This window comes from Athene noctua, chromosome 5 (genome assembly GCF_965140245.1).
Source record: "Athene noctua chromosome 5, bAthNoc1.hap1.1, whole genome shotgun sequence".
NCBI lineage: Eukaryota > Metazoa > Chordata > Aves > Strigiformes > Strigidae > Athene > Athene noctua.
The window spans coordinates 21,039,564-21,067,548 of NC_134041.1; the positions used below are offsets into that span (position 1 = coordinate 21,039,564).

The 27,985-nt window shown below is 39.9% G+C and overlaps 1 protein-coding gene across 1 annotated transcript in view; it reads right to left on the bottom strand.

Annotated features, from left to right (window-relative positions):
- Nucleotides 1-25,731, bottom strand: part of DPYD (dihydropyrimidine dehydrogenase) — a 369,160-nt gene extending 343,429 nt beyond the window's left edge. Inside the window, exons 1-2 of the mRNA XM_074907341.1 lie at nt 25,654-25,731; nt 3,464-3,574 (exon numbers count right to left, since the gene is read on the bottom strand). Of these exons, the coding sequence (XP_074763442.1) occupies nt 3,464-3,574; nt 25,654-25,692 (150 nt within the window). The 5' untranslated portion in view covers nt 25,693-25,731. The remainder of the gene's footprint in view (nt 1-3,463; nt 3,575-25,653) is intronic.
- Between the last annotated feature and the right edge of the window lie 2,254 nt (nt 25,732-27,985).

Here is a 27,985-nt window from a genome sequence, read left to right on the forward strand (position 1 = left end):
CATGCCTCAGCAGATGCAGCTTTTGTTCAGAGTTTTGAGGGCTGTTAATTTAATTAGTTTTGTATTTTCGTACTCCCACCTTCCCTCCAACAGTAATTCTGCAAAGGCAGCACCAGTAAAGCTTTAAAAGACTCCAAAGCTAAAAGCCAAATTCACATTTAAAGGAAATGCCAGCAAGAATACTTCCTATGGACTTCAAATAGAGCTTGACCTGTTCATTAGCAGGCCTATACATTATTGCCAATGTCTTTTTTAGACCTGTACTGGGTCTGGTTGAGCTAGAGTTGGTTTTCCCCTACAGCAGCCCTCACGGTGCTGTGTTTTATGTTGGAAGCTGGCAGGGTGTTGATAGCACCCTGGTGTTGTGGCTACTGCTGAGCAGTGCTTACACAGCACCAAGGCTCTTCCCGACATTTTCCACCCCCCAGTGGGATGGGGTGGGAAAGATCTTGGGAGGACAACTGACCCGAACTGACCAAAGGGATATTCCAGACCATATGACGTCTGCTCAGTATAAAGCTGGGAAAAAGGAGGAAGGGGGTGGGGTCACCCTTGGTCCTCCGAGGCAACCACTGCGTGTATGGGAGCCCTGCTGCTGAGAAGGCCCAACATTGCCTGATCATGGGAAGTAGAGAATAAATGTTTTCTTTTTTTTTTTTTTGCTTCCATGCACGGACCTTTACTTCACTTTGCTTATATTAAAACTGCTTTTGTTTTACCCACAAGGGTTGGTCTATCTTATTTTCTTTCCCCTCTTTGCCCTGTTGAGAAAACAAGGGGAAAGGGGGGGGAGTGAAAAAGCAACTTGGTGGGTACCTGGCATTTAGCCAAGGTCAAACCACCACAGACCATAACAGAAAATTGTCCTCAATGTATCCTCTCCTACATTAGCTTTCTTATATTAAGAAGGCTAGGAAAGGATTCTATCATTTTGTTGTCTTGTTTATTGAAGCCACTCCACAACAATGGTCTGGAGAATGTGAAAAATCATTTTTTCCTAATGCCTTTTATGTAATGAGATACGAGGCAAAAGTTTAGGTTTGATTTTTTTTATTTTGTAGGGCTTTTTCTGCCAGAATAGTAAGGTGTGTAGTAAATCTTCCACAGTAAAAGTAAGCTACATACTTCTGAGTAAAGAAAAGTTTGACAGTTCTAAAAACTAAGACCATTACTGGTTTAAAATAAGGACTATCCCCTTTACAGTTTCTTCTAGCATTTTACATGATACATATCAGGACTTGCAAAATAAATAATGTGACATTTCTACCAAATAGTACATAATGTACATTATAAGAACTACCTGTGATGAAGGTGTGTACATGTACAGATACACCTATTTGCTTATCTCTAATCCTGTAAATTACAACACATGAGCAGATCTCTGTCAGTGCAGGGTGCTAATAACTGCACAGATCTCCATGCAGTAATGAGGAACTATAAAACCAAGTTGTTTATTGGACTGTAAACCTATGCCAAAACATCATCCTGCAATATTTGACAATGCTCAGAATTTCTTTCAAATAAAAAAACAACCAAGGCACACAAACTAGGGATGAACCCAAAACTGGTGCTGTCTGCACAGCCCAAGAAGCTCAAACCTCGGGGATCCAAGAACATTTGAGAGACCATGAGGTTCATGCACACAGCTAAGAGCAGGAACGCAGAAAGAGAGACAATTTCCAGAAAGCTATGCACTTTCACAATTAACAGCAAAACCGTCAAATATCAAATATTTTATTAATATTTTATTAATAACCTGAATAAAAATATCAAACGAGGCTGACATGGGGGAAAGCTCCAAGATATATAACCAAGTTATTTGATTATATACAACCAAATAACCAAGAATGATCTTAAAGCCTAGAAGCTTTATAAAATGTGGTTAACATGCCCATTAGGAAGAGATATATATATATGTATACTATGGTTTGAAGTTTAACTAACTAGGATAAGTTTACAGTTTAAGCTAATCAGGTTACTAACAGATGCTGCCCTGCTGCATAGATACCTGAGTTTCCTAACAGTTTCTGAAAACAGAGGAGTTTACAACCCAGTATTGATTTCAGGTTGCCTAAAAACGTAACGATGTAAACTGCAGCTGTCCAGGAACTGCTTGCTGAGCAGCTCAACTATCTGTGCAGCAGGAACAGACAGTTGTGGGCAATAACTGAATCAGACATCCCAGAATAATCATCCCGGTTCACAAACAGAAGCTTTTCGTGTTCATTAGTTTCCAGTTATTATAGCATTACCTAAGTCAATAAATAAAATAAGAAAATACGAATATTAGCTCTAGTAAGAGAGAGATTCTTATAAACAATGCTATAAAACAGGAAACTATACTAGAGTATGGTTGAAATTCTAAGAATACCCTGTGTTGCTCCTTCCAGCAAATATTTGTTGATCAGACTAGGTTTCATGATTTTGAGACACTGAGGAACTTTGTGGGGGTTTTGTTTTGGTTTGTGTTTTGTTGTGGGTTTTTTTAATTATAAATGAATATCAACTATCAAACCTGAATTTTCCTACTTAGTGGGAGAAGGTGTTTTGATAACACTATGAAAAGACACTTTAATATTATACCCATAAGGGAAATAGTTTGCAGATGTAGAAGTAGTACTCTACCTAAAAGACTTCTGAATTTAGCAGATTATCTAAGAGAATCTGTAGGAAGATGGTAAAAACACTACAAACCTTCTAATCAGATGAGGGATCAAAGAGACAACAAAGTCTGATAGGATTAGCCAAATATCACACTGAGACTAGGAACCTAAATACCTAGGGAGAAAATTATATCTAATGGCAGAAATACCGAAGAATATAGACAGTTTATAATGAAAAAATATTTATTCTAAAATCACCTATTTCCTGAAAAATACAATGCACAAAATTTAAATCCAGAGCCATATTTTAATCTAAGCTTTATGTATTTATATATAACATATATGGTCATGTATATATAGTACACATACATATATATGTATACAAAATAGGTACATATGATGGCTTCCCCTATTTCTGTACTGAAATAAAATTACATTTAAAAGTCTCAGAAAAGATAGAAAAGTGCTGCTCTACCCAGCGTTGCTCTTGGAGAACAGAAAGAAAAGGAGCAAGTAGCAGAAGGGCAGCTGACACTGACTACCCAAGGAAAGCAAGCAGCTCTGCAAGGCACAGGAGGTGGTGAACCTGCTGCGATACTGCTTGATCCTTGAGATGGATCAGACTCCATATCAAAAAGAGAAAAAGTTGCATCAAATACTTACTAAATCACCAAAAAGATGTACTGAGTTCTGGAAAGTAAATAGCTGATCACAAAGTAACTTTGTATCTACAGGAACAGAACTAGAAGACAAATTTGGCTATGGAACAAGAAAACTCAAATTTTAATTTCTTACACAACTGAGATTTCAGCCTCAATGATTATTACATGTTCCAGATGCAATAATAAACATGTACTTACCGAACAGCTTTTGTCAGAATTCCTTTTCCATTGCTTTTTGACTTGTTTCTTTGCTGCAGTGGAATGAAGAGTTGCATGTGTCTGTTTTCGGGGATTTAAAGCCAGAATGTTCTGTAGAAAGTGAACAGAAAATATTAAAATCTAGATGGAATTTCAAAAAAGTTCAAAGCTTCTTAAATCACACCTCACACACTTATTTACAGTGCTATGCAAAAAGAAAACTCAATTACTGAACATTATAGCCCAACTTCATACTAGTTTGTTTAGATTCGTATTGTCCACACCACTTAGATTACAAATATTTAAAGACATTTTTAAGACTGCTAGAAAACAGTATTCAGTAGTCATGATAATGGCTTCCATTCCCGGATGTTTGTTATGTGCGGCATATTGAAACACATAATTCTGCTTCATTATATCACTCCAAGAAACACTTGTAAAGCAAAACAAGCAAAAATATTTTAAGGGATCTGGGTTATTTCTGGATGTTTTATCATTTGCGTATAAATTGCAGCTTCCCCTTCACATGAACCTGCTTCTACATCTAGTGAGCTGATGAGTTAAATTCATTTCTCTTACAATGCTTTTATTTGCAAGGACACAAATAAATGTTGGGAATATAGCTGTACTTTTAAGTGACAGCGGTGGTCTAATGACACAGGCAGAATGAAGTTTGCAATGTCTTTCATTATACTAGTGTAACTTGAAAAATTAAAACAGCTTTTTCTAACCCAAGCTCTTTTTAAATCAGGAAAATGACAGGTTTCCATCACAAAACTGACTTCATTTAATCCAAGGGGTGGGTGTGAACAGCGTGCAAGTGACAGATCCAGACTCAGGTCTGTGATGTAGAACCATAACAGGCATATTGTTGGTTGTAACCCCTTGGATTGGCTTTGTAAGTTTTCCTTTAAAAAAAACTTACTTTAACACTATACTTCTCCACCATGGTGAATAGGGTGTGCTTATTCTGTTACTAGAGAATGTCAAAGATGTGTGAGACTGACTTACAGAAATGGGAGACTGAACATGATGAGTATGATGGGGTTATGAATATTATATCAGGATGCGTCTTTATTTTAAAAGTCTGCTTGAGTGGGTGATAAAGATAAAGAAGTAATATGTTGTATTAACATTTTATTGTGCTGAGGTTTATGGGGATTTTTCTTTTAAATGCTAAGGGGGTAACTTTCTAATCAACTATTTAATGCTTACTCTGGACTGATCAATAATCCATTTATCCCATAAAAGAGAAATCTCACCTACTTGAAAAGTCTACTTGCAAATAACAACATAGCACAATACAGTAACTCCCAGCTTGCTTTAGGCACAAAGACAAAAAAGTGGGGTACAACATTCAAAAAGGTATAGACTTATGTACCAGCCTACATACTGTTGACTTTCAGGAAGAGTTAGAGGGTGTTATCGGATGTGCCTCTGCAATTCCAGCAATAAAGACTCTGCTCCATTTCTGGGTGTTCCCCAGCCGAGTACCTCAAGCAAGATGTGGCAACCAAATGCATTCAGTGGTGGTTTATGCTAATTTATTGCATTCTTAATTAAAACAGAGCAGGGACATTCACATAAAGGATGTCACTTACAGCATCTCAGCTGCTACTTTAATTTCTCAGGATGATCCAACTCAAATGTCAGAGCACATCTGACTCATTGGTGATGGACTGTTGAGTGCCCAAATCACCCCAACTGGGCAGTAGGTCCTGAATCACACATACACTTTAGGAAAATTTTGCTTACTCCTATGTGTAATTGCTTAATGCAGTACTCTTGGCCATGAATATTATAATTATTTTAGCAAACTGAAATGAATTGCAAATTCCTAGTAATAAACTGTAACAGATGTACTCTACTGGGTACAGCACCAGTTGGTCTAAAACGTGGAACAAATGGTGGGGCAAGCCAAGGACGGAAGAATCCCCATATGTTTGCTCCTGTTGGAATTCTGCAGCAGGAGCATGGCTCCAAGCGCAACAGTTGCATAAATCCAAAAGGACTACGTAGTGCAGCATGTCCCTGAATTAAATCTGAAATAAAACTGGCACAGAACATACTAAATCACATATACAATATAAAAATTGCTTATATTTCCACTACCTAAATAATATACTATCCACCTAAATCTTCGATTGCTGACCAAGGTGGCTGTTCTAGCTAGACATCCTTGGTGTTTGAGAACTGCTCAGAAGTTAACTGCCTAAATGGAGAAGTAAGGTAAATGCTTTTGGGCCTGTTAAACTGTCAAAAAGGAAAATTAGTGAGGGTGTTTTCTTCCTATTCATTTCAGTTCCCTGGTTGGCTTTCTGCAGCTTATGGCTAGTCAGACATTCAGTAAATTTAACAAATAAATTCAGGTAAGACAGCCAGTAAGTGGAAAATTACCAAGAAGAAAGTTCTAGAGGGAGTGTTGCAACTAACAATGTATGCACCCAGCTAAACAAAAATAAACCAACTTGGACATGCAAGAAAGGAATCCTGATCTCTCAAACACAGTGGCCGTCTGACCAGGGGGAGAGATCATTGGTAAGAAGAATTATGTGGACATCTGTGATCCTGCTTGTCCCAATCCCATGCTTATTCTGCTACAAAAATTCTCATTCTTGCCAGATGAGCTGTTGAAAGGGCAAGATGTTGAAAGGGCAAGAATCAAGTTCCCCAATGCAGGCTGTGGGTGTATATATCTAATACATCAATATTCAGGGTACTATGAACTTTGGATTTCACATTATTTGTAAATTTGTATAGTAATGGAGAACCTATGAATTATATATTTAGTGCTTTTACACAAATGTCCACATTTGTTTCATTAAAAATAAAGTAGGTATAAATCCATTATCATTAATGGCCGCAAATCAGAATATAACACTGCTGTACTTTTGTAAAAATCCATTTAGGTACTGTGTTGATGGAGAAAAAAATAAGGCTATGAGTAAATACACAGAAGCAAATTCAGCCCATGTTGAGTACCCACTTTTCCGCACAGCTGCACAACATGCTTAGAGTTAAGCTTGCAGTTTTGCACAACGCATGATTGTGGGCACCACCAAAGTATTACACTTTCTTCCATTATTTCCACAGATTAATTTGAAGACTTCACTTTGGGAAGGAAGCCAAGTGGTCCGTTTTTACAGAACACAACTCGGTATGTATTGTGGACAACTCCTTCAAATATGACTACCTTAAGGTATTCCTTTAATAATAACCCATGACAATTCTTTATGTCTTTTAAAAGACAAAGATTATTGTAAGCTAAAAAAGATTAAAGAATGGTTTAATTCCCTAACACATCTTCTTCTAGAAGGGGATTATATTCATTATGACTAATATATATCGATTTAGATTGCAAGTATCCTAAAATGGTATAAACTACTCATATGTAATGTACACTGACAATGACAAGCATGTATAAGTGATAGCTCAGTTTTTAAGTTTTGAGAATTTAGCGATAAATGGTTATGTTGATCTGTGCCAACACAGTAACATAGCTTCTGAAAATAAACTTGCCATAAGCTATTCCATTAGATGTTTATCGTTCAACTTCTACTTTAAAGACTATGATTAAGAAGTCTACACAAAAAATACTAGCTCTAATCTTCACTATCATCTATTAATGAAAAGGCTGTAAAAGTTTTAAAACAGCATATTACAGTGAGTAATTTATCAAGAATTCAAATTAATATTACTTCAAGTAAGTGATCACTCAGGATAGGACACATTCTTCAGTTGGGAGTCCTGTTTCTGATACAGCATTTTGGGGTAAATCAAGACAGGTTTGGCACATGCTCTGCAGTGATCCAACATAAAATTGTGGTCTAGAAATTTCATTTAGTTTTTTATTTCATTAAAAGTGTGACACCCATTATATTCCCATCTCATAAATTCACTCTTTTAGCTGGAATCATAAGAAGCTATTGTAATTAATCTGATTTTTAATTAAATGCATATTCAGCAAAATAAAATATAAAGTTAAGGAAGCCCTATGCTTATTAGGAACAGTCTGACACCAACCAGGGTGGGGGACAGGGAGTGAAAATGCAGGCAGAGAGGGAATGTTGTAAAGAAAAAAAAAAGTACAATTTATATCACAGGTGGGATTGCAGTAACTTCAAGGTAGTTGTCAAAAAGTCCTCCTAGTTTAGCACTGTGTTTGTAAAATATATGACTCCAAATTTTGAAAGCTTTTCTTTAAATCACTACACTTTGAAGTCTTCAGCTTTATTCTTTTCTTTTTTTTCCCCCCAACGTATCCTGGTTATGTGGACCTTATCTCTCATTTGAAACAGGAAATCAGGTAAAAATTTTATAGTTAAGATTACTCTGCTTCTGGAAAAATTCCTATTGAATGAAACCCATTAGTTGCACCAGGAGTATTTAGTCCTTAGTGGTCCTCATCTTCGTTACTGGTAATTCAAAGCCAGAATAAGGATCAGGAAAACCCTCTTCAGGCTCTGTCACAGGTTGCAGTATTAAAACCGTACAGACTTCTTAATAAGTAATAATTTTCTCTTTTCATGGGTTTTGTCCACTTTCTCTAGCCTATTGGGGAAGTTTCTTATGAACAGCCCCAAAACCCCTGCTGAAGTTCACCACAGATCAATATGCACATAGTCACAATGAAGCTGCTGAAAACGCAACTGTTTACATGCTGACTATGGTTATGGGCATAAAATGTGGTCCCATGTGTTATTCACTTTTTTTTAGCATACAGCATATTTAACTAGCCTAGTCCCTGCAATACACAGGTTATATCCTGTTTTACTCCAGTGGCTTCACAGAGCATCCTCAGCTAAACTCTTTTATATATATCAATTAAAATTCAGGAGTAGGCTAGGCATGCTAGGGAATGCATGTGGAGAGCAATTTAACCCACCCCATTCCATTAATTTACCCAATTTCCTTAAAAAGAGTTGTAATCTCCCTCACAGCAAGTAACATTAAATGTATTGCAAGATACATATGTTCACTAAGTGAACATAATGAGAACATATTTATTTTTTCTAAGAGTAATGAGCATACTAAACAATTAATTTCAAAGCTATGCAAGTGTTAACTCACTGACAGAAACAAGTACCTGGGTTTTTTTCCCTGATATTTTCTAGTATATCTGAACAGGAAACTAATTTTATTACTGCTAGTCAAAGACCAAAGAACTCAAGCTAGAAGAATTTGTTTTCATGAGATTAGATGACCTAGTATGATGAATATTGTTTAAAAATCATGTCAGCTAAGAAAAAGATTACTAAGGCGTTAACTCTTTCCACTAATGTCTTATTTGAAATGCCTAGTTCATATTTCACTTCTCACATCTATGTCTTTTTGGAAAGCTGCATGAAGCACTAACAGTTAGATGCAGCATTTCAAACTCTGTGTAACAGTCCCCAACTGTTACAAGTGAAAGTTTCATTACTAAATGAGCAAGAGCTAGTTCTAGCCCTAAGAGAGTTTGTAACACTACAAGATAAACAAGATTTCAAAAAAAATAAGTATCTATGGTGTCATGTCTTCCAGAAGCTAGCTCTATGTTATTTTTCGTTACTGAAAGAATACAGGAAAATGTTGTGAATTTCTTCCTCATATTTATGTATGACAGAATATCTCATCAATTGATAGTTGTGTCAAATGTGTATTTCCTTACGGAAAATCTGAACTGATGAGAATCTTTACAAACAATTTATAGAACCTGGCTGATAATAAATCTTAGGAATTCATCCAAAAATTTCAAGAAGGAGAAAACACTGTGCTTTCACAATAGTTCAGGCCTGGTTTAATTGTAAGGCAATGAAAGCCAGAGAAACCTTGATAAAATGTGAAATGATCATGGATGTCAGTGGAATAGTGTGGTCAGCCTTTGGAGAACCCAATTCTAGAATCAGAAAGGATCCCAGACAGAATGGGACTCAGAAGAGAAACCCCCAAGGAATTATTCTTGTATATTACCAGATATGCTTTGTGTTATTGAGACAAACGGCTGCATATGTGAACAAATTCACAAGCTGACTGTGAACCCATTTATATTATGGTATATCATAGTGTGACAAGCCGCAACCCTCTCATCTCTCTCAACAAGGATAAGCTCCCAGGTGACCCTCTGTGTCCATACCCAAGAACCAGCAACTTACATTATTATATCTTCAAACCAGAGTTATCAAGGCCCAGAGAGCTGGAAGACGGGGCTCCACTTCTGTGGAGAGACAGCCAGCCTGTGACTAGGAAGCGTGCCAGAAGAGCAGCAGTGTTGCAGCTTCCCAGTGGCTGAGAAGCCGACAGGCTCAAGGGACTGGGGCCTGACCCTGAATACTGGTGCACATATGGGCAGGGGGGAGCTCAAATACACCTGGGAAAAGACTCAACTTTTAATCACAAGACTTATTTCTTCTCTGAGCCATACAAGCTCCAAGTCTCAAAAAGTGCAAGAACTCGAAGGCCAATAGATGATCTTGTGGTAAGCATATTCTAGTTGTGCACTAACAGGTCACTTCCTTTAGCATAGCATTTCAGTACTACATCTTCAACTTTACATTTCCACATAGCTTTAGATTTCCCCATAAAACAGACTGCTTCTGTATCAGAACAAACACCTTTTGGCTTCTTGCACTCCTTACACAGCCTCTAATATTTAGTGAAAGTAAAACTTCTCTTTAACCTGTAATAATATCATAGCATACCAATATCCTAGAGGTGTGGCCCTAGATCCATTACTAGATACTTAGAAAGTGGTGTTTCGAAAACAGTTTTCCCACTACAGATTTTCATGGTCCTCAAATTTCCCTGCATTATGTAAACACTGTTTCTTAACAAAACGTGCAGTTTTCTAAATCATTCCCACAAAAGCCAGGAGCCTTAGTTACGGATATGTCTATATTAACAAAAGTGTGGTTGTCCTGGGTTTGAGTGTGTGGTGGGGTTTTTTGGCAGCGGGGGAGGGGGCTACAGTGGTGGCCCCCTTAGAGAAACTTCTTGAAGCTCTCCTGGCTCCAAGTCAGACCCACCTTTGCACCAAGGCCGGGCCAATTAGCTGCACCTCCAAGATAATGTATTTAAGAAGGGGAACCTGGGAGGAGTGATGGGAGTTGTGAGAACATCTGTGCAAACACCGAGGTTGGCGGAAGAAAGGAGGACAAGGTGGGGAGGTGTGCCGGTGCAGAGACACCCCTGTGTCCCGTGGTGAGATGGCAGGGCCACCTCCCCGCCACCCATGAGGGTCTACAGTGGAGCAGATGCTGATCTGCGGCCTGTGGAGGCCCCACGCAGGGACAGGTGACTGCACCTGAAGAAGGCTGGAACTGTGTGCAAAGAAGGCCCCACTGTTGCAGTTCAGGGCTGGGAGGATTGCAACACACAGGTGTAACCCACGCCAGAGAAGCTAGGGAAATGCTGCGGCCTGTGGGAAGGATTCATGTCAGAGTTTGTGGAGGACTGTCTCCTGTGAGAGGGGGACTCCCCTGGAGCAGGGGAAGAATGCCAGAAGTCATTCCCCTCCCCAAGGTGGAAGAAGCAGCAGGACTGACTGCATCCCCCATTCCCTGTGCTCTGTGACACTGGGGGAAGAGGAGGTAGAGATCTCAGGAGCAAAGCAGAGCCTGGGAAGAAGGGAGGGATGGGGTAAGGTGTTTTCAAGGTGTGGTAATGCTTCTCAGTCTACTCTGTTAAGTGGTGTTGTTAGTCTCTGAATTAAAACTATGTTCTTTTTTTCTTCCCCTAACAAGTCTGGTTTTTGCTCAAAACTACAATGGGTGATTCATCCCTCTCCGTCCTTACCTCGACTGCTGAGCCTTTTGCTTTATTTTCTCCTTCCTGACACTGGAGAGGAAGGGGACTGAGCTGCTGCATGGTGCTCAGTTACCCTCTGAGCTCAAACCGTAACAGTTGGATACCTCACACACTTTCTGTTATGTAAGCAAAGTTAATAAATTACAGATTAATAAAGCAGCAAAATTACACAACCCTAAACATGGTTTACCTGATTTTGTTGATACATTAACTTTCAGGCTAAGAGCTGATTTCTCTACCCCAGCAATGCATTATGCTAGGTATTACTGTAAATCCTACAAGGTTTATTAAAATAGAAAACAAAAAGTGTCACTTGCTTCCCATAGATAACAATCACTCCTCTCTATTGGAAGAGCTCTGGGTGGTAAATTCCACTGCTGGAAACTCTGCACGCTACCTCCTTGACACAACTAATCTCTGCAGAAATACCTTGACCTTCACAGGGAAAACTAAAGTGAATACTCACCCTCTATGCTTAACTTTTAAGTATATAAGTAGTATGCCAGTATTCAGTGAACTATTCACATAGTTAGCACAAACACATATACATTAAAAGCCACACAGCTTAAAGTGGGCTCAGACTCCACCATACCACAAGATAAAGTTCTCAGATCTGAGGCTTCTCCAGGAACATCCTATTCTGTGATAGATCACATTTCTGCACTATAAAAAATACACTACATCAAAAGGTATTAGGGTTAACACAGCAAAATCAGTGAAGGTGTAGCTGAGCACAGCTCTCATGGATTTACTCAAAGTTGAATTTACTATTATGTATTTATTTTCTTGACTAAAATATGATTTAATTTACAGCCTTTAAAAAAAAAAAAAAAAGCAGCATTTAAAATTTGGTGCAGCTATCCTTTTACACCTACATTTAACATTTTAATACATTTTCTCCCTAACTGCATAGTATTTAGTCATCCAACGAATTGGCTAAGTGCAAAAAAACAGAGCAATTGGTATCTCAGCCTTGATTTTTAGATTCTTGACTGCTGTTACTTTAAAAGTAAGCACATGCATAGTCTCCACAGTCTGTGAAACCTACTACACTCAATGTTACCTTTTTTCATCTTCCTAATAAAAATATCTTCCTTCTTTACAAATCAAAAATTAAAGCATCAGAAAATATTTGGGTCTGCACCACAGGTATAACAGAAGTTTTTGGTTTCCTCACTATAATATTTACCTATGCCTCGATTGCTTGCGCATCAAATTGCTCTGTTACATGAGGAATACTAAATAATATTTGTAACTGCTCACTCATATGAAGAATCATTTAATGACTATCTCACAGCAAAAAGGATCATTATCATACACGTACATTTACATCTTACTTCTATTTTTCTGCAAGACAAACACATTGAAGGAGAAAGCAAGCTCAGTTGCCTTTGGAAATAAACTCAGTGTCAAAACCAAATAGGCCATTGTATCCCCACAACTGAACCTCTCAACTGAACCCTCAATTGCAGGTGTTTGCTTAACCAAAACCCAAACTTGTACTAGAGACATGACAGTTAATGAAAAGTGAATGCTCTACTGACTTTTGATCATAGTAAATTTACATTAAAAGTTATTACCGCTTTAAGTTTAATCATTGGCAAAATCAGAGGAACTAATTTTAGCTGAGGAAAGCAATGTTCTGAAAACTTCGTTAAAAGGTGATTTTCAAAGTCCAATAAATGAACCTGAAATGCGAGGGTGAGAGTGACAATATACATCCAAAAGATCTAGTACATTCAGTGCTTGAAACATGTGAACATTTGTATTTCTTCCAAGAACATGTCAACTATCTATCAGTACTGACTTTCTAAATCTGTTGCAACATTAAGAAGCAACAAGTAAACTTACCTATGTGCAATGAATGTGCAAACTCCTACAAAAATTTCAGTAGCAACTGTTTAATACAACGGTAAAATACAAAACTGACAACGGAACTACTGATTTTCTAATAATTTTGTGTATACATCAGAGCATCCTAATCAAAAAGGAATTAGAAAAAAAAACATTAAAAGGAAAACAGGTATGTGAAGGATTTGTTAATTATAAATGTTTGATATGTGAAGTCACATATTAAAATATTATTAAATGTCTGATAACTGAAAAAGTAACACAGCCAATTTTCAAGCAATAAAATTTAATAGCCCATGCAAGTAAGGTAAGATGAAACTGTTGCCAATTTTTCCTTTTCCTTTTACCATATCATCATCATCTTTTGCAGAATCACATGGTGATACTATGTTGACACCTTTAAGCAAAGAAATGTGACATTCCATAAATACATACGGTATCACATGCATTATAGATGACAATGGAACACATCAGTAATGGGGAATACAAAGAAATACCTTGGAGTTCTTTGCCCTTATTCAACAATTTTTAAATCTTATTGACATTAAATACTGCTGAATGTGTGGGCCAGAGGCGATACTCAAAAAACCAGGATAATCAGATTAGGTTGCCCAATCTAAAAACACGACAGCAAACATTTGGATTCTTATCTATCATACTTTGTCACATGCTTATATAGAAAACTTATTTTTAACATACTTTATAAAGACTGTTGTGTGTAGTAGTATTATTTTCCAACTCTTTTACTTATCAAGCCAAACTGCATTTCTGCTATGTGTCCTCTGAACAGGGAAGAATTATTATTTTTATAATTTTTAAGGTTTTCTAAAAATGTATTTAAGTAGTTCTCCTATAAACATACTGTAATAATTCTAAAGTCTTTCATTCCAAGCTGCAGAAAAATTTAAGTTTTGGACTTTTGCAAAAATATAATTCCCATCTTGCTGACAGGACAAGACTCTCTTTCCTAGACTACATAATACAAGACCCCAAAGCTGTCATTCAAATAGGATGGAAATATTAACAAACACTTCTCTCACATCAACATGCCTTTGTTATTTGGTATGAGCAGCAGGACACCCCATCTGGGTCTGACAAAATACCAAACAGACAAGAGGTACACAGCCACACAACCACAATGTTCTCTCAGCCTCCTGGACTTACCAACTGGCAGCCTTTGCACAGGCATTCCTCTACGATTATGGTTCACAGCCTAAAACTCTACCTGAGTTTAAACACTTACCTCTACTCAAATGCATGAGTTTCCTAAATTCCATCTGAAATGGGGAAAAAGGGGGAAGAGTCACAGGAAATTACAAGAGCAGCCATTTTTGCATAAGTCTAATGGTTACTGGAGTGACCCTGGAAAAAGAAGACCTCTATCCCCATGTTCCTGCCTTCCACTGACCAGGATGGAAGGCATACCTAGGTGAAGGAGCTGGTTAGCTGTTCAGCTGAGATTACAAAAGCAAATCAGAGAGCAAATATGACAAGAACACTGTTCCAGCACTAATAGAGTTTTGACAAAACTCTCAAGACTGCTTATATATTTTTCATTAAGGGTTCATTGAGTAAGTGCATAGAGATTACATTACACTGGGAGTTAAAAATGAGCTAACCTTGATTTTGTGATAAATACTTCTTGGGGTTCCTAAATCAATTCATCTTATCTCCTCTCCTGGTGCCAAGGTTTGGCAACATGCAAGCTACTCTGCATTAAGAACAAATATTCTACAGTCTTCTGAAAACTGTTCCTTATCATATCGTAACAAATTGGAACTGGCCCTTCAGCAGTCAATAGTATTGGTTACTGCTGACATTTTACTCAGACTGTAGGGTTTTTGAGAAGAGATAATATTTTCATTTTTTCTGTTCTGTATTCATTTCATTTCTGCATTTTATCACCAGTGTTCTAGAACAGCTTCTGTTGTGGTTATCTTATTTGATTTTTTTTCTCTCCTAACTCTTTTGTCACTCTCTCACTTCCATCTGTTTTGAAGAGCTATGTATAAGCTTACTAAAAATCTTTAAGATTTTGTGTTTTCAATTGGAACTGAAAAAAGGGCAATATCAAACACAGATTTAAAATGGAAGCAGAATAAATCTGGGAACCACCTCTAATCTCCCATCTTGTGTTCCTGTCATTAGCACGCACACACACCCACACGCAAGCCTGTGAGTGAATTTGCACAAGCTTACTTTGTCCCTCGGATTCTGAAGGCTGCCAAGATTGCAGGGGAGGGAGGTATACCTCTAACACTGATGAACAAATTTGTTAAGGTTGAAATCAGATCTTACATTCACCTGTAGTTACATTCCAAAATATTACACTACACAACACCTTGCGCACAGATCCTCACACCATTTACTGATAACGTTCCTTAACAGCTGGTACATAGACCTAAAGTGACACACCAAGAAGGACAGCGGGCTTTAATTCCATCAGCATGAAATCAAAGTCAAATCTGATACTCCTTCCCATTTTTGCCCTGAGCAGTAAGTCATGAATTACTTCAATACTGATTTAATTTACAAATTTCCTAAATACGATGGCTACACCCTATCTCACAAATCTAATTTTTAACCTTAACATGTGACATAATATGAAAACTGCTGACACAAATAATTGACTGCTTTATTATAAATAAGAATACTTTAAATTATTTTTTAAATGTCTCATAAATCCACATTAAGTCTACTTTATTGATTTCAGAAAAGTTCATTTTATTTCCATAGCAATAATCCATGATCTGAGCACTTAAAAAAAAAAAAAAAAATCACTTTTCTCAGTTTTAACTGTCATTGAAATATCCTTCATCTCAAAGATATCAAGAAATTATCACTATTCACTTTCAATACAAAGCCTCTTACATTTCAGCTGTCATTTTCAAAAAATCATACTGAAAATAGTGTTTCTAAGCAGAGTTCAGTTGCAGTGTAATAAGTAATAATTTCATCAATTAGCAGTATTCAGCATCCACTGAGAGTTCTCTCACTATTATTTTATTCATAGAGTCCTTTGTGGAAGTAGCATACTAAAAAGATCCATTTATCCTTCAAGGTTTTTCATAAATGTGTCATACATCTTAGAAAACAATTGGTTATTATTCTCGTTCAATCTAAATAACTATAATAACTTCCAGGTGTAAAACCTCTTTTTATACTTCCAATCTTCTTTACTCACATTATGGGTCTACATTTTTAATAACCTATTCGAACACTTCTACCTACTTTCACACATTCATTCTGGAGTTTTGCATGGATGCTAGACATGCCTGGATGGGAGGGTAGTCAGCTTATTGTTAAGAGCAGAATAGAACTGGGTTTCATAGAATGCCCTTCACAATCAAGGCAAAAACAAGCATTTTATAATGAGCATAGATGCTAGTATAGATCCTAACAGTGCAATGGCTGTAAACGAAAATGCTGTGATTGTTAAATTCAGCAATAGCTTGCTTCCAGTGCCTATTTTATTTCTCCTTACCTCTAGATTCCTCCACATTATCAGCCATTATCAGCCCATTTCTCCTCACCCAGAAGGACATGTCCTGCCTTCCGTACTTTCATCTCAAGACTGCAAAGGGCTTCCTTCAAAGCACAGTATTATCAGTCCTTAATCAACTAACAGAGATGTGATTGAGCAGTATGAGGACCTGTCTCAAGGCTGGGTAGACAGCCCTGTGCAAATTGTACAGCACAAGCAAACATCCCTGCTTTAGGAAACAGTAGCCCAATTTTCAGAGATGCACCTCCTGCACAGCAGCCTGCTCCATTCTCTACAAGTTGGTCAAACATTTTGTTGACTCAGAAAACCCTGGCCAGGAGAGTTCATTTCAACAGAAGTTGGTTCAATTTAAATCAGGCCTCTCGGAGCACAGCTAACAAAATCACAACAAGGAACTAAGGAAAGTGTGCAGCAATATATTAATAAATAAACTAGGTACCACAACAACCAATCTGAAAGTGGCACAGAGTCCAATCTCCATAATAAATATAAACCCAATAACATTGCACATAGGACTAATACTTGAAAGAAGAGCATCATTAGGAATAAGAGATTAACATCAAACTTTCAAAGCAGCTTTCCATTTTTCCATCTCATCTCTACATTCTCGAAGTGGTGTTCACAGGTACATCTCTTAAAAACTGCACACACCGGCAAGATGTGTAAATCAAGACAGCTTGGCTGCCTGGACACTTCTCTCTTTAATTACATACATAATTGGTTTTGAACCTGAAATTAAAATGTCAGAATGCACCATGATTGCCTTTAACTGATGGCTACTATCCCATCTAAATGAAAATATTTAGATTCATCACCTAGATATTTTTTTAATTAGCTTTCAAATGAAGTCACAGGCAAGCATGTCTGCCTTCTCCCATTTGCACTGTTGGTGTCAAGCTGAACTGGAAAGGCCAACCATTTCAATGAACTAAAATAAACGTAATTTTAAGGTCAAGTCACTTGTAACACTTCAGGCAGCAAATGTCATACTGAAAATAAAATTGAACCTTGGCTTGAGCAGAGTTGAAAGGTTTGGCATTTCAAGGACTTCGTTATGTTTATCACTTTAAATTTACAAATAAAATACCAGCATCACATATATTAATATTTATCATAGTAATAAAGCTTTCTGAAACTATATGTATAAACAATGGAAGCAATATAAAAAAACAAACAAACAAACAAACAAACCTTTTATAGGTGGGTTTACCCTAATTTCAAATCGTGAAGTGTCTGCAAGACCTAAAACCACTCAAAATTCCACATTGGCTTAGTGAGGCATCTCTGACCATGGTAAGAGACCAGATGCTTCATAAGAAGGTCTAAGTATTCTGACAGATGGCAGAAGTGAAATTGCCCAACTCAGTCCACAGCATCAGAAAACAAGGATGTTGAAAAAGCGGGTTATTTCATTTGTTCTGAGTCTACACATCAAAAGTATGGGTGTATTTCTCCCTATCCCCAGCCTGAGCAGTCACCCAAGACTGGCCATCTAAGGTTGACCTTCTACAGCTGTCAGACGGAATAAGTCACCTCCCACCACTCACAATGCTAATACACTGACATCTGATGGAATTAAAACATCTCACGGCTTTGACTAAGGCCTACCACTGTTTAATGCGGAATCTCAGTTTACTCTAAGACCTTCACAAATACACTCATAGGTTTGATATAGACATGCTAGTCATCCAGATGATACATTTCCAAGGGGAATAAACCTCACTTCTGTTGTAAGGCAGTTAGGGAGTTTATACAGTGACTTCTGAGCTGTCTCGGGGGCAGAGTACAAAACAGAATTGCTTCACAAATAGATTCTTGCATTCTTCCTGCTTGCAAGGAAAACTGATCTCTTTGGTGTCAATCTGGGCTGAGAATGGTGATTCTACTACAACTTAACTGGGTAATAGTTTATGATTTGGATAACATTAAGAAAAAAATCCTATACATATCTTGATCTAACCAGTCCCAAATGTACTTGCTTTGGCATTTCATCTTCACTGTGTCTTCTAATTTGCGCTGTTGCTGTTAGTTTTTTTCTAATGATATTTGAAGACGCTGTCCCCTTGAATCCTATGTTCTTTGCCATCTGCAACACCAGAAGAGATTCAGGTATTTCTTATAGTTGTAAGAGTCCATAATCAGAAAAAAAAAAAAAAGGAATTTAAACTTAAGACCCAGTCTGAATCACCTGCTATTTCATAAAAGAATACATCTTGCCAATGTGAAGGCAAAATATTCTTCTTATTTCTAATCAGCATTATTGTAAGAAGAAAACTGAAGAATTTAGTTCATTTCCTCCACTTACTTCTTTACCTGCTTTCTTCCCCACTCCAATCTGACCTGTATATATCTGATTTTTTTTATATTTACATTCTGAATTATGGCATCGCATTTGAACTGCATACAGACCAAGACAACAAAATGCCCACCAAGACCTGTATAGCCAATCTCTGTTGGCATGTTTCACAAACTGATGCTCTGCACATGTAAAAACATCAAAGATTTATACTGTTCTGATCTGCAAGAAGAAATCTGCCCTTAGTACACAAATGACAGCAAATGAAAATGAAAAGACTTTGAATAACATGCCCACACAAACGACACCCTCTGAGCTTCTGACAAGACGTTTATGGCCAAAGGTTTCCTAACCCCAAATGTTTGATCTCTTTGCCAAATCACATACTTGCCGAAGTCTCATATAGAGGCACAAATCCTGCTCTTCTCAAAGGCGACAGCACAGGGCAAGGAGCAGAGTGTGTAACACTGTACTGATGAAATAAAAAAAGGAATAGAAATCATATGCTAATAAGAGGAGGGAGGTTGCCAGGCAACCAGGGAGGGAGAGAAAGCAGTTTTTGATTTGAACTCCGTGCTGTCAAAGGGTTAGTATAGCCAGAACAAACAGGACATACTCAATCCAGCTTGTCTGCAACCACCAGAAATTTCAGCTTTTCTCAACATTTTAAGAAGTGTGCTCCCAACTCAGTGACAGCTATGTTTGTGCTCCCTGAGTCATTTTACTGACACTGGCAAAATGACACAGGATAGGATGGACGGGAGATTTTTAAAAAGCATGCATTTAAAAAGCAGCAGCAATTGCCTTTGGGTAGCACAAACTGCACCATGCATGTAGACTGGCTTGTAGAATGGAGATAGTTGTGCAACCTTGGGTCCAAGCAAATCCCAGTCTGTCAGATACAGCCACACCTATCGGCTGCACTGAAAACTCTGCAAGTTCTGCCCTGCTGCTAAAACTACACCTCTTCAAATACATCTCAAAAGACTGCCCTGCATCACTGCACTCTTGTCACATCTGATGGGCAAAATCCTGCCTTACAGATCTCAGCTTCCTATATCAACATGTAGTTTTACTTTCTTAAAAGACATAACACTAAGCAGAGGAAAGAATAAAATTCAAGTCTAAACAACAAAATCATCATGAAATCCATTTATGTAACAAAAAGGAAAATTAATTTCAGTTCCTTCTTATTTTCAGAGTTGTTAACTGCAGTGACAACTTGTAAGTTCCAGCAATGAGAAAAAGTGGGAGTAACAGATCTTAATTTAAAGACCTTCTTACAAAAAGGGTAAAATTTTTAAAATGTGGAAAAATTTGGGAGTTGAATTCATGAGTAACAGTAAAACTCAAAGGTCAAACAAAAATTAAAAGCATGAGAGTTAGGTGGGGTTTTTTTCCAATATCATTATTTCTGGAGGACTTGACTGAATTTCAGGGTTACAATTTGGCAGACTACTGGCAGTGGAGGCAAGACCACGTATAAATCTTTTGAGCATCAACAGGATTTGCATGAAAAGATAAAATGTTTCATACAGAAGACTTTCCTTCCTATTTGCCAAAGCAGGCTTTAACCTGATGAGTAAATCATATTCTTCAATTCTCCAAGACAGACATGATAATTGTGGTCTATAATTTTCCACAAGGTCTTAGTAATCATGCTATAATTGCTGTTCCACTCAGCTAAGAGTTTACTACAATAAAACAATGAAAGAGCTCGAGAAATTCATTAAACAGAAAGTTTTCTTTCCTCACTGATTGCTTGTCAAATGACCCTAGGAAGACACAGCCATCAATCTGGAACAGGCATCTGATCATCATGGCAAGCTATAAAGCAATAATTTTAAAAAAATATATACATATTAAAGCTTCATTACAGAACTTCAAACAACTAGCAGGTATCTACAACAGGCAGAGACACTGTAATAATTGGGGATTTTAAAAATAAAAGTTTAGCCTAGATCAAAGAAAGCTAGCTTCAGCTATTTATTCACATAACTGTTGTTTGACAGTTTTGCGAGCCATGCTGACTAGTAGGATTCCCTGCTATTTTGCTGGAGGTTTCCTGTGTTTTTACAGCATTCTTTACTTTTTCAATCCTTGCTCTGCTTCCCCCCTTGGAGGACACCAAGCTTAGCTCTCAGACATATCTTCAAGGCACTGCCTTTGCTACCTGCAGTCTTTCACTGTTCTAGTCCATTGGTATTCGGAGAATAAACCTGACAGGCAAAACTTGCTTACCTTGCTGTCATAGTCCATAATTTGTAGCACCCCCTAAGTATATATCCCAGGGAAAGAAGAACAGTCACAGCTATCACACATGCTACTTTAAGTGCTACAGACATGACATGTTGTACAATAAAGCTTCCTTGAGGCTTAGGGGCACTTCCCAGGTGCCCCTTACATGCAGCAGGAAGCATGGCACAAGAAGTCCTCTTCCCCCATCTACCCAACCCTTGAACCAGCTGCGGCCTTTGAGTTCAGGTGTGCTGTCTGCACCCTTGGTGAGCTGCTCAGACAGGCTATAACCTCATTCCAACTTCGTTAGCAGCCTTCAGAGAGCAGTTTATATTTTTCTGCTGAAGAAAATCAACACACACGTGCCTGCTATGCACTGAGGAATTCCTGCAGCCTTTTGTGTCCTCACTAAGCTCAGCACCTAATGAGCACAGTCTGGCCCTTAAGCAGCACTCCTTTCTACCCTGAAGTTAACATACTTTGTAAAGCTTTTGTCCACAATAGGTAACAGCAACTTATTTATACCTATGGATTACTCCACCACAGAAATAAGAGTACAGCACACAAGCAGCACAGCAAATGGATGAATTTTATAATAACTTTTCAAACAAAAAGATGTGATTTAAGATACATCTATAGTTCTAAAGCTAAATGAAGAGAAAGCTTCACACAGGTACAGTGATGATGTTCATTATATTATAAAGGAAAGCGACACAAATTCACCCCAGTAATTCTCAGACAATTACCAGATTGCTATTTTAGAACATGGCTCTAACCCTTCACACCTTTCCTTTTATTCTCACAAGTCAGGCATCAGTGCTAACATCTGGAAACAGCTGTGACAGCATGCTAGGTAGCCAGCTGCTGGCCCAGCAAGGAATTACCCATTTGTCAACACCCAACTCTCCTTTAAATACGTAATAGATGATTCAGAGGGAAGGTTAGATCTGTGAAATGCCAACATACTCTCTACCTACTGTAAGAACGATAATGCTGTTTCATACTAAGGTATGTGGGGGGTGGGTGTTAATTTACTGTCAGTGGTTTAGGTTTGTGAGAACAATGTGGCAAAGCGTCTCTCCTGAGAAGCCCTTACCAAGGAAGCCTGGGAGACCTACTCTAACTAGCTGTAGACTAAATGGCAAAGAGTTAGAAAGTATCCACCACCCAAACATCACCAAATGAGATGCCTGGAGAGACTACAGAGAAAGACTGGAATGCAGTCAGAAAAACACAGCACACAGAGAACAGTATTAAATAATGTCAGTCAAGGTTGTGTCATCCTGCGTGAACTCAAGAAACTAAGTTAAGATTCTACTCAGCACTTCACAGTTTTGCCACTCATTAACTTCTGAGTACTTGACCTGACAACTTTAATTCTTTAAAGAACCATGAAGTTTCCAACAGATACAATTATGTATGGTTTACACACAATGATAATAAGGAACCAGCTTAAAAAAAAAAAAAGGCTTACTTTCCCAGAGTATCATTGGGAAAGGTATGTATGAAGCCTGTAAAAACTATCTGGAGTTTCAACATACATTTAACAAACACTGTTGCACACTACAAGTTAATAAAGGAATGATGTACTTAATACGGTAGATTTCAAAACTTCCTATAAAAATCTAAAGATGTAATAAACAAAAAGCCAAGACAAGTCCTTGCACCATGTATCCAAGGTAGGTGCTTTCACCTATTTTGGAATGGGCTTGCTTTCCTTTTGCTTAGAGTTTCTGCACTCAAGGAATATTCTCAGAACATTTTGACAGAGATTTGACCAGACTCAAAAAAAGGCAACATCTGGGTTTTGTGGGGTTGCCAGTAGTTTGGGGTTTTCTTTGGTTTTGGGTTTGTTGGGGGTTTTTTGCCCGGGGGGAGGGGAGGTCTGGGGTTTTTTGTTTCGTAGTTTACTTTGGTTTTTTCTAACACTAATATTTTTTGAGAAGACCCTGTATTTTAATCACAACACTCCTAGTCTACCACAATTTAGAAAGCAGACTTTTAGAACAAGATTATCTATGCAATTTCTTCATCTTCTTTAGTTAGGCCAGATTTGCTCAGGAGCTGAAGCCGCTGGTTAAATCAACCAAGGGGTTCAAGATTCCTCAGAGATAGCTTCCTGGAATTCTTCTTAAGTAACTTGGAGAATTGGCTGTGATTCTAATAGAGAAGTAGCCAATTGGCTACTTCTAATACAGGTTCTTGGCTCCTCTTTAACCAATGACATCAGTCTTTTTATTCAGCATTAACTATCTAAATAAAGGATAAAGTAGTACCAAGACTCCAAAGGTCATAGATAATATATTATATGAATTTATAGATAGAATTCTATGAATTTAATTATATGTTTGAAATACTAACCATTGAGATAAGTTAAATGAAAACATTCTTTCAGTTTTTATACCGTAGCCAAAAAAATTACCAAAGTATTCAAGTTGTGCTGCCAGTCCTCATGTAGATAGACTTCTTGACTCAACTACCAAATTTCTGAGAATTTTTATCTACAATGATATAGGTCTAGCTAACATGCAGCTCCCCTACATCAAAAAAAAAGATAAAATACATTTTAATTGAAAATACCTACTATTTTTTTTCCAAAAAGAAGCCCCAATCAGTAATTTCTGATATATTCATCTAGGAGACAAATCATACAGTGACTAAATTTATTCAAGCAGATGGGGAAAGGACAATACATTTGGTTAGAAGTAGACGCCTTGATTTCCTTGCTATTTAAATGAGCGCTGAAAACAAAACCACAGGAAGACACTGATCAAAGTTTCTATTTCCAACCTGAGAATAAAGCAAACACTAGTGTTTTTCAAGATCCATCCTTCTAAATCATGCAATGCTGCATACTATTACCAACTAATGATCCTACAAAAATACATTGTTGTCTGAATTTCATACATACCTAGAAATGCAAAACAATGTAATCCCAGAAATATTTTGCATTAAAAATTTGAGGAAAGTACTCAGAAACTTATATTGCTAAAATCAAATTTTTGTAATAGAAAAATGAACTTCAGCACTTGAAGAAAAATCCCAGATTGGCTGCTCTGAAAATACTGAGCTAGTAAAAGACAGACAGTACCGATTTCATAGCACAGTGCCTCCCTAACTGCCAGGAAAATTTCTACAATCACTCATTCTTCCCATCCATTCCATGTTTCAGTTTTATCAGAGTATCTCTAAGAGCATTTCTGGACATTAGTCATGGTTTGAGCAGCAGCTCAGTTAGGAAACGGTCTGGACACAAAAACTGAATGTAAGAATTGATGATAAAATTCAGTCACAACTGACAGAGAGGTATATTCAAGCTGCTGTTGTGCATGTTTGCATATTATGACTGGGCCCTCAATGAGCTGCAACAGCCCACACTAAACCTGTATTTTAAACTTCAAGGTATAGCACTTCAAAAAGTTGTGTCAGGCCGGAACACCACTGTCAAACGAGAAGTTGGTTTACTGTCACTTTGTTCTTTAATGGACTCTGTAAAAAGAGCTAAAGCTTACAGCCCCATGCAAGGTCCTGTGAAGGGTCGGAAAAAGCTACCTTGAGTCCCAGCAATGCAGCCTGGCTAGCGTCAGCAGGAGCTCACCACATGCTACACTGCACTAGCCATGGTTCCACGCCACCTCACCTCTGCCTTGCACCAGGACATGTCCGGACCCTACTTCCAGCCTCCCAGTCTGACCTGCAGCAAGGAATGTCATGCAAAAACGTTAAGTGACACTAGTACTGGCCACTTGCAGCAATGGCGCTACTCCTGCCATACTACTCAGCGTGCCACGCAGCTGCGTTACTCCCAGGAGACACGGTGCGGTACCAGCTCAGCTGGGCCCGCAGCGGGACAGCACAGAACCGAGGGCCCGCACACCTCGAGGGCCACTGAGGCCGAGGCCGTGAGGCGCTGTGAGAGGGTCCGCCCGGGCAGCTCGAGGGCCGTGAGGCCGCCCAGGGCCTCCTCAGGCCACGGCCCCCAAGCAGCACTGTCCCGCAGGAACCCCGCCAGAGCCGGGCGGGAGACCTCCCCGCGGGAGACGGGGCTCGCCCAGACCCAGCCCTCGACTTCGCCGGCGGGGAGTGACAGAAGGCGGCGGGGAGAAGGGGAGGCGCCGGGCGCCGCCCCCTCACGCCCCCACACACCCCTCGACCGCGCGGCGGCCCCGCTCACCGGGGCGAGGGACAGGGACAGGGACGAGGGCTGGAGCGGTGCCTCAGGCCGCCGCCACCCCGGCGGCCACCCCCGACACGGGCTGCGGCTGCCCGGGCGGCAGGCCAGCCCCCGGGGCCGGGGCTGCCCGCGGCAGGCCCCGCGGCGGGGCGGCACGGCACGGCACGGCACGGCACGGCGGAGCGAGGCCCCGGCCGCCGCTGGCGGGCAGCGGCAACAGCGGCCCGGCACTTCCTAACGCAGCCAAACTTTGCTGGGCGCTCCCGGCCCGGGCGCCGCCGCCGGGCAGAGCCCCCTCCCCGCTAGCGACAGCCGCACGTCCCGGCAGGGCGAGTGGGTACCTCAATGTCCACCGGGTCCCGGCTCAGCACACGAGCCATGGTGTCCGCACCGCCACCGCCTTCCCCCGGCTCCCCGCAGTCCCGGAGTGGAGCGGAGCGGAGCGCGGGAGGAGGCGGAGCCGCCAGCCCGGACAGCAACGCCCAAGTGGGCGGTCGCCCCCCGCGCCGGGCCGGGGCCGGGGCCGCCCCGCCGCGGGTCAGGGGTGGCCCGGCGGGGCGAGGGGCTGGTGTCGCCGCCGGACGAGACCGTTCCTGGCCCGGCACCTCGGCGCGGCGACGGCTCGTGCAGCTGCCCTCAGGCCCGCGGCGGCCGTCGACGGTCACCGAGGTGAGAGACGACGGCTGGGCAGGAGCCCTCTGCAAGGGCTTCGTGGCACGCTCCGCCCGCTGGGAATCGGCCCCGCAGCCGCAGGCCTCGCACGGCACCGCCGCTGCCCAAAGGGCGGGTGTCCCGGGGACCGGCCTCGCCTCCATGAGTTGCCGCAGCACCCCGCGCCAGAGCCGACGGGCAGTCGCCGTCTCGGCCCACATGCCACGGTGCTTCTCCCTTCCCCGTCCCTGTTGGTGGGAAGGGAAAAGCGCGGGACGTGGCCAAACCTCACCCTGGTTGTTTCTTTATTTCATGAAAATCCCGCAAGAGGAGCTTGCACTCCAGAGCCGCCGCCACAGCACCGTGCTGAGGGCCAGAGCCCCTCTCCTGCCCGGGTTACACACACCCCCCCTTGCCCGCACCGCTGGCCTGGGCTGTCCCTGAACCCTCACCCTGCTCCCCCCAGGGGCAGCGAGCCTTCCCTCCCCCTGCAGCCCCTCAGTAGATTCCTTCCCCAGCAGAAGCCATCCTGCCGCAGGCAGTGCCACAAGGACGAGCAGGCCAGGTCAGGCAGGCCCTGTGCTCTCTTGAATTTATCTCCTCCCAGATACTGCAGTTGTTTAATACTGCAAACACAACATTTATGGTATCACCGAAGTAAACATTCCCACTGCAACATGCCCACAAAGAAGTTCCACCTTCCCTGCTACCTTAAACAGCAAAAGCAAGTATTGTCCATTTAAAAAAAAAAAAAACAAACACACACACACACAAACACCACCACACACCAACAACAAAAACTACCCAAAAAAACCCAAAATAACCACCGTAACATCAATTTCTAGACAGCACTTTCAAGTAACAACACCTATGATCCCACAAAATATGAGAGCTTTTCTTATCATTTCACTAGAGGAGTTTTAATTACGATCAATCTTTGATTTTTCCAATTTGCGTACCAGGCAACTTCTTGAGTTCTTTCTCCCCTGCTCAAAAGAGAATCCCAGATCTGGTCTTCAACATGCTCTTTACAGCGCTCATTTTATCCAGTTAACTTTCATTCTCCCTTCTTTATTACAGCATTAAAAAGGATTTTTAAAAAAACTTCCCACACTTATTTGCTTTATAAAAAGCTTGGAAAAGTATAAGTAATATCTGGACACTGATGACCCTTTGGGAGCAGCAGAGAATAGGTTTGTCTTTTCCTTTCATGCCTCCAGAGAGAATGCCTGTCACAAAATAACATGGACATTTTTCTTTGCCTTGTAATTATTTTATTTCTTTCCATCTCTATAAATGAGCACTTTTGAGATGCCCAGTAGAGATTTTGTTTCCCTTGTAAGATGCGGAGAAATAGGGTTGTGGTCTTTTGTTTCTCAAGTGAGAGCTGTGTTTTCTCAAGTCTCTGCTTCAGCACTATGGTATAACAATTCTTACTGATTACAATCACCCATGCAAAGCATTTAAAGGATTGGCAAGAAAATCAGAAGCAAGATCCCCTGCATTGCTAGTACTTATCTCTAACGAATCCAAGAGTCTGGTTCATTTCATTAATATTAAAATTGCTGAGCAGCTCAGTGGTCTCTAGTGCTAGCTGGAGAGTTTTTTTGGTTGTGTTTGCTCCTGACCTACATCAGTATATTGACAAGCGCGTGAAATAGTAAAGTGCTGTAGATGGTTGGACACAAAGTTTGCATCCATTTGTTCTAAAGGAGCAGTTACATTAGAAGAGGTTTAGCAGCATTCTGTCCTGCCAGGTTTTCAGCTGTTACAGACAACACCCTTCTGAGGAACTTCCATTTCTTTTTGGAAAGTATCATCACACATATTTTCTTTTGTCTCTGCAGGTTATAAATAATCAATCAATCAATAAATAAATAAGGTTATAAGATATCTTTACCCCCATGTTACCTACCAAGCCAAATAAACCTGACACCCATAGGATTTCTGCCCTGTGGAACCAGTAAACAGTAACACTATTTAAATTTCATAGAAGTAGGGTTTTTCTCTTCAAATGAAGCA